The following is a 13,938-nucleotide window of genomic DNA, read 5'->3' as shown; positions in this document are numbered from 1 at the left end:
TTGACTACAGTAATGAACTCTATCTTAATTAATTGTGCCCTAACTTCGCCCTTATAAAAACAAATGGTCGTGGATTCTAACCCCCTTAGAGTTCGGGGGTTCGAGTGCAACAATTAACTATATCCTAAATAAGTGTACCACAACTCGCACTGCCCTAATTCACACGAGAGGTCATGGGCTGGACTGCTGCCAGAAGCTTAGGATTCTAGTGCAATAATTGTCTTTAAATTATGCTTCACAGTTCGCCATAGGTAACGCTACATGTCGTGGGTTCGAGTGTAATCATTAACTATATCTTAATTCACTCTGTCATAATTGTCTTTGCCCTAATCAACACCGATTTCCGCTGGCTAGACTCGCGCCAGAAGTCGAGGGTGCGAGTGCCTCAATTAATCATTCTTAATTAAATGCGCCTAATGGAATTCGCCCTAATTGACGCCGAAGAACGTGGGTACAACTCCCACTGAAAGTCGTGCGTTCGAGAGCAATAACTCTATCTTAAAAAACTGTGCCTTAATTACCATCGCTCTAATCAACACCAAATAACGTGGGTTCGACTCCCGCATGAAGTACAGGTGGCAAGTGCTTTAGTTAATTGTATCTTAACTGGCCTAATTGTTTTCGGCCTAACTAACACCAAAGGTCATGGGTTCTACTCCCATAAAGGGCGCGGGTTCGAGTGCAATAACGAATTTTATCCCAATTAATTGTGCCATAATCGACATCGCCCCATTTAACACTAAAGCTCGTGAGTGCGACTTTCGCCAGAAGTCGAGAGTGTGAGGGTCTAATAACTATCTCAATTAATTATGCCCTAATTGTCGTCGACCTAATTTAAAGAAAACTTCGTTGGGTTGACGCTAACCAGAGGTGGTGGATTAGAGTGCAATAATTAACAATATGCTAAATAAGTCTACCATAATTGAATTCACCCTCATTGACACCAGAGGTCATAGGTTCGCCTGCCGCCAGCAGCATGGAGTACGGGTCCAATAATTGCTTATATCTTATCCGCCATAACTACTACTAAAGGGCATGGGTGTGAGCACCTTAATTAGCTGTTTCTTAATTAACTGTGGCGTAATTCTCCTCACCCTAATTTACATCAGAAGTTGTGAGTTGGACTCCCACCTAAGGTCGTGGATTTGAGTGCAATAATTAACTATATCCTTAACAGGTCTACCTTATTTGACTTCTCCCTAATTAGCACTAATGGCCATGGGTTAGAGTGCAATAATTGTCTAGTTTAATTTCCTGCTCCATAATATAATTAACACCAATCGGCGTGGGCTCGAGTCATGCCAGAAGTCGAAGGGGCGAGTGCCCTATTTAAGTACATTTTATTTACTGTGCCTTAGTTAACGTCACACTAATTAACACCAAAGGTCGTGCGCGCGACTTCCGCGAAAGGTCGGGGTTCGTAGCTTTTTTACTATCGTTCGGTCATGCCAACGTCGACAACTGCGCCGGATTTTCAGCCTCATGAGCCATTATTAAATGGCTCACGAGGCGAAAAATCCACCTTAGCCAAAGGGAATGGAAATACCTTAGAGGGAATATGGGCTGACGTGGTCACCATCATCATCAGCCTGGTTACGCCCACTGCAGGGCAAATGCCTCTCCCATACTTCTCCAACTACTCTGGTCATGTACTAATTGTGGCCATGTTGTCCCTTAAAACTTCTTAATCTCATCCCTCCACCTAACTTTCTACCGCCGCCTGCTACGCTTCTCTTCCCTTGGAATCCAGTCCGCAACCCTTAGTGACCATCGGTTGTCTTCCCTCCTCATTAGATGTCCTGCCCATGCCCACTTCTTTTTCTTGATTTCAACTAAGATGTCATAAACTCGCATTGGTTCCCTCACTCAATCTGCTCTTTTCTTATCCCTTAACGTTACACCCATCATTCTCCTTTCCATAGCTCGTTGCGTCGTCCTGAATTTAAGTAGAATCCTTTTCGTAAGCCTCCAGGCTTATGCACCGTACGTGAGTACTGGTAAGACACAGCTGCTATACACGTGGTACCGACAGCCAAGTACAGCGTGCGGTGATAAATATTTGGCAATGCAGTCGTGCAGCACGTTTCGTAAGGGAGATGAACGGCGAAGTGTCAGAACATGCTGTTGTCGTTCTATAGAAAAAATCTCACGCAATGTGAACGCACAGAGTTTCCGATATGAAATGCCAGATTGGGCTCTAGTGGCATTGCCGGGCGTCTGATACGGTATTATGAACTCCTCGAATCCGGCTGTGGTTCCGGTGCGGCCGACGTCATATCATACGCCGAATCGTACCACGTTCCCTGCTTCAAACAGCCGCACGGTGTCGTCACTATCACGGCAACTGCGCACGCCATCACGCAGCCTTTGCTCGCTGCTTCGAAACAGTGACGCTGGCCTACACCCTTAACGTCGGCTGCTTTCCATTTCTGAGGGCCAACCGGCGAGGAGACGATGTGTCGTGACAGGCGCCGGTGCCGGGACCGCGCCTTTGACGGCTATGTCAATCAGGCCTAACGGTCACTAGCATCAACAGCCGGCGAGGTTGAAAATGGCGATCCAAGTAGTACCAATATAATGAAGAAATAACTGTTGGGTGGGCTGGTCCCCTAAACAGAGTTGTAAGCCACGCTTGTATTCGTCTCCCGTTCCTGTGTATGCGTTTGTATTTGCGGTAATTCTCTTCATCAGCTAACACTATCAGCCGATGGTTGCTTCATTAGCTTGAAAAAGGTTGGGGGGCCGCTAATGTGCACACACCACAAGACCTATTTGATGGCAGCTTGAAATGGTATGACTGGAGCTGTACTCTTAAGTGGCGCGGGCCTCACGTACTGCAGCACCAGCATATGCACTGCGGTGTCATACATTTAAAGTTGTGCGGTCTTCGGGTCTCACAGGAGTACCGACCACCGCGGGTTCGAGCTTAGCGAGCCACAGGGCCGCGTCAGCCGTCAGCCTCTAGCGCCGCTGCGCGCGAGCTCAGGCCACAAGGGGCTACCGAGCGACGCACGCAAAAACACAGTATTGCCCTAAAATGAAGGAAACCGTTTATTGTTTCCAACGGCACCCAACACTGCACAAACGCCCGGTCCCGGGACGGCGGGGAACCAAAGGGGTCCCGCACCAAGGGCGAAAAATACAGCTAGGGGCGCCTGTAGCACGTCGCTGCGAGAGCACAGGCTCAAGCTGGGACGCGCCGCTAGGAAAAGTCCCGGCGGCTATGCTACTTGCTCTGGCGATAGCCAATGGGCCAACTCGCGAGAGCTCGGGCAATCTCCTTCGGCTTGGGCCTCCGATGAGTGCGGCTCGGCGTGGTACGACCTCGCGCGAGCACTAGGCACCCGTTCTTCGGCTTAGCGTCGGGATAGGAAACAACACGAGGTACACGCTCCCCGCACGGGCAAAGGCACCGTGCGTGAGCTCAATCCTAGTCACAAAGGTGCCGGCGGATGAGAGAGAGCATCGTACGTACCGGGTGCTGTCCCAAGGAGAAGAGAGCCCGTACCGTCACGGCAGTAGCCACCAGGGACCGCTGCGTGACGTCACTAGCTCCGCCCCCACTGCGAACCATGGCGAGTGGAACGCCACCGCTAAAACCGGTTCGGAGCAAGGGCGACGTGGCTGGGATTACAGACATGGGTGAAATGCGCCCGCGCACTGGCGCGTCGAATTCCCCAAATCCCCACAAAGTAAGGGATCAGGCTTTCACACTGCCGATAAACGTGGCACGGAAGGCGCTACCGACTGCAGTGTTATCGCACCGTCAGCTTAGCAAGGCATCGGGAAGATGCTGCCACTTAACCCACGTGTATGCGCCCATGTAAGCGTTGGTGTCAGCTCACGCCAATGGTGCAAAAGACGCCTATTTAGTATGACGAAAAAAAAAAACTGGCAAGCGAGCCACCCCGACAACATTTCGTCTCCGCTGTGCCGACATGTTTCACGAGCTGTGTGTACCTGCCAGAAATCGGCGTAGATAGGGTAAGGAAAGTACAGGAATGTGTAGCGCTCACTTCAAAAATGCCTCCACATGGCCGGCGAACAAAAGTGGAAGGCCTGCAAATTTCTTCAACGTCACCGTTGTTCAGGTGTTAGCCACCACAATTCTTACTTTCTTCCAACTCTTTCGAGAACTGCCCGCCAGCTAAGGCCAACGCTGCGGCCCATACTCCCGCTGATAGTGCGCTCTTATCATGCAGCTGGCCTCCGATGCACGGAAAGTGAATACTCGGTGCTCTTAGCGCAGGATTAACCGCAAGGTCTATGCATACGAGGCGTCGCAACAGAGAGCCCGGCTCGAGTCACTGTCTACGCAATCAGCACCAAGTGCGCCAAAGCCAGGCGCTGGTAAGTACCTTCAGCAGCCCTCATTTTATGACGCAGCGCTTGTTCAGCACTTCCTCAGTGTCGCTTTTGAAATTGCTTTATTTGTATGGCTCGCCCAATGTCAACAAATATCTACGACAAATACCAATAAAGTGCTGCCTAGTCTGGCTCTTTTTCGGAAAAGATAATGAAAGAAGAGTTGGCACTGAGTTTGAGAAGCGAAATTTTCTGGCAAAGTTACGCTGAGTACCGTTTGAAATCTTTCAACTTGAGATAATAGTCAGAACTGGTGAATTGCTCAGCCTGTACAATTACACGAATGACTTCGCGAGAAAGACGCTGTTCGAAAAACTGAGCAAGAGTGCTATCTTATTTACTTGCTTTACCGCACTATGGTTGGTCATATTAGAGAATTTTAGCTTGGCCCATAGTCGAATAAACGCAGGCGGACTGGGCATCGGGGCGGAGGCGTAATCGTGAGCGGCTTGCATGGGGTTTCCACCTGGAGGCGCAGAGCTCAACCAGACAAGCACAGATAATATTGCAGGTGTAAATTTTGGGCAGCAACACGACTACGCCACTTCCAAAAAGGTACACTACCAGCGAAGTAGAATATACTTTATTACTGCAATATTGGCTGCTTTTGTTTGAGCTCTGCGCGACCAGGTGGCTGCACCATGCATGCCGCTCACGCATACGAGTCCAACATCTTCCCCAACGCCCAGTCACCCGAATGCCGGACAAGCTAAAGCTCTGCATTCTTTGAAGCACTTGTCGGATCTTATTAACGCCTAATGGAGTAATCTACAGAGATGAGCTCAACATTCAAAGCTAGAGATTAGGCTTTCCTTTCCAATTTACTGTTGTTATAGTATGTGAGACGCGACAATTAGTGTTAGCAATGTACGTACATCACTCTGAACACGAGGCAGCACAGCTACCACCTTGTAGACCGTTTTTTTATGGGCGCCACCATATATTGCTAAGCAATGGCGCCATCTACGGGCAGTCAGCATGCTGCCTTGGCAGGCTCGGCGGCAGTTTCATGCGTTTGTTTTAGCCCTTGCGTGGTATATTTAGTTTGACGTGGCGTTTTCTACGTGGTAAATGGTTCTGTGAGACGTAATTAAGTGGTTCAGGTCGGTATGGTCCGACCTTCTTCCCGACATAGGCGCTCTCTTGCCAGCCAGTTTCGGTTTCAAGGAGCCTCCCAAGGCGAACTAATTGTTCGCATAGCTCCCACACGAACACCGCTATTCAAAATGTGATCGCCGGGATAGGTAGTGTTGCGGACGGGCACCAAAGTATTCATTTGCCGTAGCCATCTATTGTTGATAAATAAAGATGTTACTTACCGTAACATCGTTAATTACGCACGTAATTGCGGAAATAGCTCCATATGTAGAGGCTGCCAATCTGTACACTCGAATGGTAAACATAACGTTACCGTAATTTATATTTTTCATATTTTAAATATTTAGTGCGGCTAAAAAATACTGAATGTATCATGCTGGTTCACCAACTGCAGCGACCGCTGTAGGGAGCAATGCCACCGGCCTCATGCAGGAATCTGCCGTAGTCATATAGGGATTTCAAGCCTACTAAACTTGTAATGCGTGAGATGGATGCCAGTGTATCACGAATATCTTATAGCGCCTGCCGCTTAGATGTTTCATGGTTGCCTTATGTTGGCCGTACAGGAGCGTCCGCTCTTATGTTTTATGTTTTAGTCCTTACGCCAGGCGACCAGAAAGTGAGCAGATTTACGTTTTCATACAGAGACACCGGTTCTCTTCGTTGAATTAAAACCGATATACAGAAAATAGTTCACAACACATACACCACGGCTGATAACGCGCGTCAAATGTTCTCGCCGCCAAGAGTTGTTTCCGCGTACTGTAATTACCGATGCACCGAAAGGCTTCCGACCCGCCATGGTTGCTCAGTGGCTATGGTGTAGGGCTGCAGAGCGCGTGGTCGTGGGATCGAATCCCGGCCACGGCAGCCACATTTAGATGGCGGCGAAATGCGAAAACGCCCGTTTACTTAGATTTAGGCGCAGGTTAAAGAACCCCAGGTGGTCGAAGTTTCCCGAGTCCTCCACTAAGGCGTGCCTAATAATCAGAAAGTGGTTTTGGCACGGAAAACCCCATAGTTTAATTTTTGGAATGGGGCACCTTCTTTCAATATGATTATTGCACCGTCCCAGCCGGTATCCTGCGCTCATATTTTGTGTGCACTCTGCTGTAGCAACTGTTGTAAACTTGGCCTTCTTGCAGATTCATACGAAGTTACATTTATCCCATTGTACCTCATAGACAATAGGTGCAAATTTGAAACAATTTAGAAGATCGCGTCTCAGTCTACATATGGCTGCATGCGCGCTTTGTAAATGAACACGATTTGCTGTTTTGTTTATTGCATTCAATGGCATAATCTATACGTGACACATAGGCGACCGCTTCACATTTAGATTCTTGGTTGCAATGAAACATGGTCTTTGTTGTAAATATTTGTTAAGCGTCTGTTTCGTAGCCTTCCGAACAATGTACTTCGCATGGGATTCTGATTCAGGGCTATCGACATTTCGGATGCGTGCATACATAGCGGAGCTAGTAGGAAGCTTTTATTCACAAAGCTTCCCACTACAGCATATATACAAGCAAGGAAGTCGTCTTTGAGAAAGTATTTATAATTGCAAATACAGGTACAACTGCTTTAGCAGGCCATGCTTACATTTTATGATTCTGCAAAAATTAGGTTACTTTAATCACTGTCGATAAAAAGGTGGTCAAGAATAACTTGAACTAGGCCTATTTGGTATTTACTGCACGAACTATTGATCGCTAAAAAAGGCAAGGACAGTGAAATAAACACGAACAACGGAATGGGCGCCACTTTTTGAAACTATGATATTCTGGACAGACGCGCTGGTATATATTTGCATAAAGATTTCACATGCGCAGAACACAAGTATTAGTTGATATGTCGAGACACCTCAATGGGGTAACCACTTGTCGAAGGAGCTGGTGCCCGTGTCACACAACCTAATGACAGTCACTGATAGTCTCAAATTTTGTTTTTTGTACAGGATATGCTTCCATCAAATCGAGTGCAGTCTCGTCCTCGCTCTTGGCTAGAATTTATTCTCAGGGAAATGCAGCTACGGTTAGTAGTGCACAATCAACTGCGCCAAGTCGTCTTTCTTTAACTTTAGATCATTCTTTCTTGCCCTGGTCATTGAAGCAGCGGCCCGTTGGTCCAATGCTGCATTTACAGCAAGTCACGGAGGTGTGGTATACAACTCGTGCATAATGTCACGCTTACGGCTTGGCATGATCTACGAAATGCGAAGCGTCCTTGGCAAGTCCTCCTGAGCATTTAGAGCACAGCTTTTGAGCGGCTGTTCCTTCGTTGAGCGTCGGTGTGCCTCGGTCATGGAGTAATATAGCAAACGTAAAGGATCAGCACTCCTGTTGGCCGCTGCTGCCTACTTTGGTTAATAACACAGCTAGGGGTATCTGCGAAGCGCATCAGCTTCCAAGATGGCTGCCGCACGCCGCCGAATCCCGGAGGCCGCGAGTTTGTTTCCGTTTTTTTTGTGTGTGTGGCTAGTAAGGTTACATGCATCATGGAGTGATTTCATGTAGGCGCTTGGGAAGCTGTTGACATGTTGCGACGACGAGCGCACAAAGCTGTTATTTCACTTTATGTTAGATTTATTTAAATTCATATTCGTTATGTTTCAAGCTAACTTATCACGACAACCATGGCAACTGTTAATAACAAAGTACAACTTTATTGTTCGTGGTATTCTATTTCTAATAATTCACACGAGGAGTATCGTAAATAAACGTGTTATGCTCTTTCAATATCGCTCGCCTTGCTGAACAGCGACGAAGGGGAAATTAGCGCACAAGAATTTATTCCAGCAAAATTGTGACAGAACCATAAAAACGGGGAAAACTGTGAAATGCAAGTAATGGAGAATGCTGAAAAACAAATGGCGTGATGACATTAAACTTTACACAAGCATAACAGGCCACGCAAGACACATTGCAAGTATCGAGATAAGGAAGAAAAACCGCACTGACAAGCCAGCTATTGACTTACTCAAAATGAGATTGCCTTAGAAGGAATGAGTATGACGCTGTTTCTTGCACTTCTAGAAAGCAGGGTGAATTAAGGAAGCAAAATAATGTGAATGGTTGTTTGATAAAATAATATGGATGCATAACCAATTGGGTACGCGCTAATATCATCACCTCTAACGTGTAATCGAGTGCGCTCCTCAATAAACAGCTGCAAGACATTTGCAGCACGGCCAATTGACCACTTCGACTCTGTGGAGGGTCTTCACCTGCTCTCATTTAAGCTTTGCGATTGTCTTCTGATACTCGGAAAACTGCTCTTAAGGATGCTTTATGTCCTTTAGCTGTAGACTCTATACTAAGGAAGGAATAGTGGATATTTCTGAAATGCGTGTAGTGATACCTGCATAACACAAGATATACTGGAGCCTTTGAGCTTTTGAATTTAGATGCAACGTACCTTCGTGTAACGCATATTTTTTCTGATCTAACGCAGCGATGGTTTCTGGTATAAATGTATGTCATAAAACAATGTCTGCCAAGGATTTACTGTTTTAAATTACAAGAAACAAGAAAAATTGGAGGACGCTTAAGCTTCGCCTTCAAGAGTGGAACGCGACAGCGTTCCCGTCGAGCCGGGAAAGGGTGTAAGACAATTAGCGGCGAGAATTAGGAGTGGCGCCCTCCCGCGTGTGACGTCACGGCCACGACGCCGCTCGCACCGTCTCGCTTGGCGGCCGTGCGCGCTCGTTCCCTTCGTGTATGCTTGGGGTATGGGTGGCTCGAGCCGCACTTATTGAAGGGTATGTCGACTTCTTTCTGCTGCCATGCCTGAACCACAGTTCCTTCTCTTAAAGCGCGCGAGTCAATAAAATTTGGGGCTTGGATATCGCAAGCTATGTAGCGTTGAACGGGGCTACTGGTTTTACAACGCATATATGCGCCGTGTCTGTCCATAAATTTTGCGTAAAAAGAATGTCTGCAAATTCAATACGCGAAGTTGTGTACGATGCTTGACTAAACACTTAACATTCCCTTAGAATTTAGCTATGAGAGACATTGCATTTTACATGAAAGAAAAATCTTCTTAATTGGCGTCAGCATGTTATCCGTGTTAGAAAGACATTGCCCAGCGAAGCTGTGATCATGATTCTTATTACTCTGGTGAGTTGTTCTAGCCAAATATGGCCATTTGTTAATGCGTAAAAGAAAGAGTTAGGCGCCCATTTTTTTCTGAAAAAATTTACTGCTAGTTTCAGTCCTCTCTGAAACAGCCCTCCAACAAACGAATCGCTCATGGCTGCTAACACGACGGCGAATCATGTAGAGTATTTACATTATTAATTCACAAATACCATAGTAGCAATCTTCTGAGAGAAAAGTTTCGTTGTTAATATCGAGATCCAATCAATTGCAAGTGATAAAATGTTTCATAGTGGCCCTCAGTAGCCTTTATCGAAAATATGGCACACCCATCACGCAACGGTAGCACGTAAGGGTAGCAACCGACTGTCTGTATGGCGAGGCATGCTTCGTTCGTGAAACTCATCAGTTCACTACGATTTCGAATTGAAACCATAAAGCATTTGTTTACAGCTCCAATTTGAATGGCTAAAATATTCTCGAGCTACTACAGCGCAGCTTAGATTGCCTAGAAAATTCAAGCACTTTCTGTCTCACGATGTCTCGATCCAGCGTTGTTTAATTATGCAAACGGAGAACTATTCGCTTCGTCGGTACATAAAAGAGAACCTCGCCCAACTGCAGGCAAAATAAAGTTTCCTCTAATCCAATCGCAAACATTCATAATGAAAACACCACAAGGTGTTTATATATATATTCACTTGATTTTTGACCCTCCACAGGGGAATTACATCTTCAATATGTCCCATACTACTAATGATTGACGCTTCGACTTCTTTCTGGCTGGAGCATGCGGTCCAACAGGCATATTTCACTAAAAAATTTTGGCCGAGTAGCCTGTGTCAGTTCGCCAAGCAAATTCGTCATGTATATTCCTCAAGCAACAAGCACCAGTAAATTTCTCAAGTGAGTTGAACGTGTAGCACAGAAAAGGGAATATATATTAGTACATTCCATTTTGTATTCTGTAAATAGACGTAAGCCTTCAATAGCTCTACTTCAAATTACCGCCGCTTAAAATAAACACGTGAAGAACCGCCTAATTTTAAGAAGCAGTCAAAGAAGCAAGTTGTGCTTGTAGAACCTAACTGCAGTATTAGTTAAGTTCTCGTGTTACTGCCGAGCGTTTCTGTGAAGAAACGCAAAAATTCGATATTACACCATAAACTACTCGACGTGAGCAAACCAGTTTTAGCGGATTGTAACTGTTGTAGAACTCATATATAGCCAGCGTCTTTGACATACTTGTTGCGCCGCGGCAGGCATGGTATCATAACTGTATTCTTATTTTCTATATTTTTGTGGTTGTCGATTGAAAAACCCGCAATGGCATGGTCTGCGCTCCTTCGGCTGGCACTGTAGCGTTGCCTTGGAGAGCTGCATTATCGTCTAAGAAATAAGCTCTTTGAATAAATTTTCGCAAATGAGGACGTCGTAAAAATATATTTGAGACGACCGCCATAAGTATACAAGCAAAGAGAACGAGGGCGCGCAAACGAAAACACCGCCCAAAGCGCCCGGACACCGCCCGAACTGCAGCAGACGACAGGCGCGCGTCCTTGCCCTGACGTCACGCGAGCGGCGCTCGCAGCGCCCCTGTAGTTCGTTCTCGGTAATGCGCTACGGCGCAGCGATCACTTACGAGGCGGGGCGCCTCGTAAGGACTTCGCATCGGACTTCGCACCCACCAATCACACGGTGAGCGCCGAGCAACGCAGCGTTCGGCGCGGCAACGAAACGTGCGTCTGAGCAAGCGGAACGAACCAAAGAACACGGTGTCTCGGAACGTCGTGATCGGCACGGGCAACTGGGCGGCGAAGCGCCTCGCACCAGTCTCCGCACAGCCCCAATGTGCGCGTGGCGCGCCACCTGTAGGGGCAGCGCCGTGCATTGCTTGGAGGGGCTCTTCTGTGTTTGCCGCAAGATGGCTCTGCGTGTGCGGAAAGCGCAGAAAAAATGTAGTGGTAACGTACTTCGCTACGCGTTTAACTGCGACTTCTGTAATTTACATGCTCATAATTACCGATATACACAGCAGTATAACTTTCTACGGCACGTTTGTAAGTCAACACCACATTAACTAGAGGCGTTTTTGTCCCACTTTGAACGGTCGAACTCATGGCTGAGTGGTAGCGTCTCCGCCTCACACTCTGGAAACCCTGGTTCGATTCCCACCCAGCCCATCTTGCAAATTGTTTTTATTTATGAATTGCCTTCCGGGATTTTTCGCTCACGGCTAACGCCGACACCGACGACACCGGCTTTTCTGCGACGCGAGCTCCTTAACGCTGTCGCGTTAAAATTTCTGCGGCGAGGACTACATGCAGAATTAAATCATGAAGATGCGTGTCTTCAGCCCAATGCAAAACAGCTAGCAATGCTTGAGTGCACATAGCATGGAACACATGTTGAGAGAGTGCACATTATGGCAATATTGCAAATATTGATCGTGTACAGCTCTACAAATACCTATATTTATTGTGCGAAACTGGCGCACAATAATTTCCTAGAAGCCGCTGTGCGCAACTTTCAGTTTCAGTTTATTTCTTTAATAAGTAGGTATACAGGCTTACACAAGTATATACAGAAGGAGGTCCAGAGCATGTAGCTGAATGGGGACCTCCTGTCAGAAGATATATACATTTGGGCAAATACACAGAATAAAACAGCAATATAGTATCACTAAGGGGAAAATTACGCATAGCAAATGTAGTACAAAGCGCAAATAATATAAAGTAAATAACTAGTGGTACAATGAAACAGTAGTTCAAGCATTCGCAACTGAACAAATCAAACGTATTTATAGAGGTTGCAAATAAAAAAAAAAAAACTACAAAAAAGGAAAAACGAAGCACAAATGAGCAGGAGTGAAGGGAATAGCTCAGATATGTGGAAAATTTTGGCTATCTAGTAGAAAGGAGAAAAGCGCCTGCCGTGATTTATCGCTCACGGTCAACGCCGCCGACGCCGACACCCGACGCCGACGACACCGGCTTTTCTGCGACACGAGCTCCTTAACGCTATCGCGTTAATAATGTTTCCTTAAAGAAACCTAAAGACGAAGAGCTCTTGACATTATCGTACGTCGGCTCGGACTGCGGGGTCGTGCCGCCTGTCAAGCCACGGCGGCAGACGTAGCCATGGCCGCAGTCACCTAATCGGGAAGCACGTAGGGCCACCTGCCGGAATCGGCGAATATCGAGCTCAGCCGCGAAACGGCTAGCGTGTCCACTTTTGACGTTTACAATGCTACTCTGTGCCTCGTCATCCCTTGGCGTCCCTCGTAACCGAGCGAAAGAGTGCAGCAAATGATGAAAGAGAAGGCGAAAGGCAGAGGGAGATGAATGACGCCAACATCGAAGACAGCAGCAAGAGGAAAGTGGAGGAGGAGGGGGCAGCAGAACCTTGGGGAGGAAAACGGTATGCCGCACTAGACATCCTAAACGGCAGCGACCAGGCATGCCGCGAGCGCTATGGAAACAAAGCACTGGCATAAGCTTCAGATTCGCTCCGTTGCCGCCGCTAGAGAATGCGCTTCGAGCGCCCCACGCGTCTCCGTGTTGACGTTCTCTTTCTGAAGAGTGAGCTACGCAACCGGTGGAAATGGTTGGTCTGCCGCTGCTGCTAAACTAGCTGCCCGGGGAGACGCTAAGCGCCACCGCCGAGAGGGCCCTGTCGTTCAGAATGAAATTCTTTGCTACAATATATCGCCAATTCAAAACACCTAAACAGCTGGGATTAGAATTCGCATTAGGGAGTATCGTAATCGTTGGTGAATTGTTTCGTAAGGACTACGTAGCTGGCCACTAACACGGGCCAATCCCGAAGGTGGCGCAGTCTAAGAATGCCGGGCTTTGCTATTCGTTCGTGTAGCCTAAACAGATGAAAGCCGACTATACGCCAGTTGACATCGACGTAATGCTGGGTTTTGCAGAGAATCTGAAATTGTGGGACCATCCTCAAAACAGAGCATTGAAAATATAGGCAAAGCCGACGGTAGTGCAGTGTAAAATTGTTGAGCCATCTCGAAGGCAGTCAGGTCTAAAAATGTGGGCTGTTCTCATGGTTATGTGCCTCTAAGGTTACTTAGTATATGTCACTAGTTATGTGCCCCTCTTCAATGAACCTTTGTGATGCCAACTTGGGTCATTGAGTATCGCCACGACACCACCATGTGCATCACTGTGCATCATTTCGCAACAAGTCGCAAGAACTATTCGCTGCAACTGGTATATTGTACATAAAAATAATTTTCAGCCAAACCAAGCATATTCCACATTACGTATTCGTCAAGCGCAGTTGAGTCTGGTGTCATTTTTTTGTCGTACCGGGCAGTAACTGATGAAGAGAAGTCTCACTATCGAAATTTGGCTTT

General features: G+C 47.0%; 1 protein-coding gene across 13 annotated transcripts in view; it reads left to right on the top strand.

Annotated features, from left to right (window-relative positions):
* The window catches only part of LOC135897935 (testis-specific serine/threonine-protein kinase 3-like), a 245,996-nt gene that overhangs the window by 122,365 nt on the left and 109,693 nt on the right, over positions 1 to 13,938 (top strand). For 7 of the 13 annotated variants that reach the window (XM_070533525.1, XM_070533519.1, XM_070533522.1 and 4 more), the window contains one exon: positions 4,250 to 4,350. In XM_070533525.1, coding sequence (XP_070389626.1) covers positions 4,250 to 4,350 — 101 coding nt within the window. Of the gene's footprint in view, positions 1 to 4,244; positions 4,351 to 13,938 lie in introns of all 13 variants that reach the window. The other 6 variants (XM_070533526.1, XM_070533524.1, XM_070533523.1 and 3 more) reach the window with 1 other exon arrangement.

Source organism: Dermacentor albipictus, chromosome 2 (genome assembly GCF_038994185.2).
Source record: "Dermacentor albipictus isolate Rhodes 1998 colony chromosome 2, USDA_Dalb.pri_finalv2, whole genome shotgun sequence".
NCBI lineage: Eukaryota > Metazoa > Arthropoda > Arachnida > Ixodida > Ixodidae > Dermacentor > Dermacentor albipictus.
The sequence above is the reverse complement of the archived record's forward strand: the minus strand, read 5'-3'. Positions and strand labels throughout refer to the sequence as shown.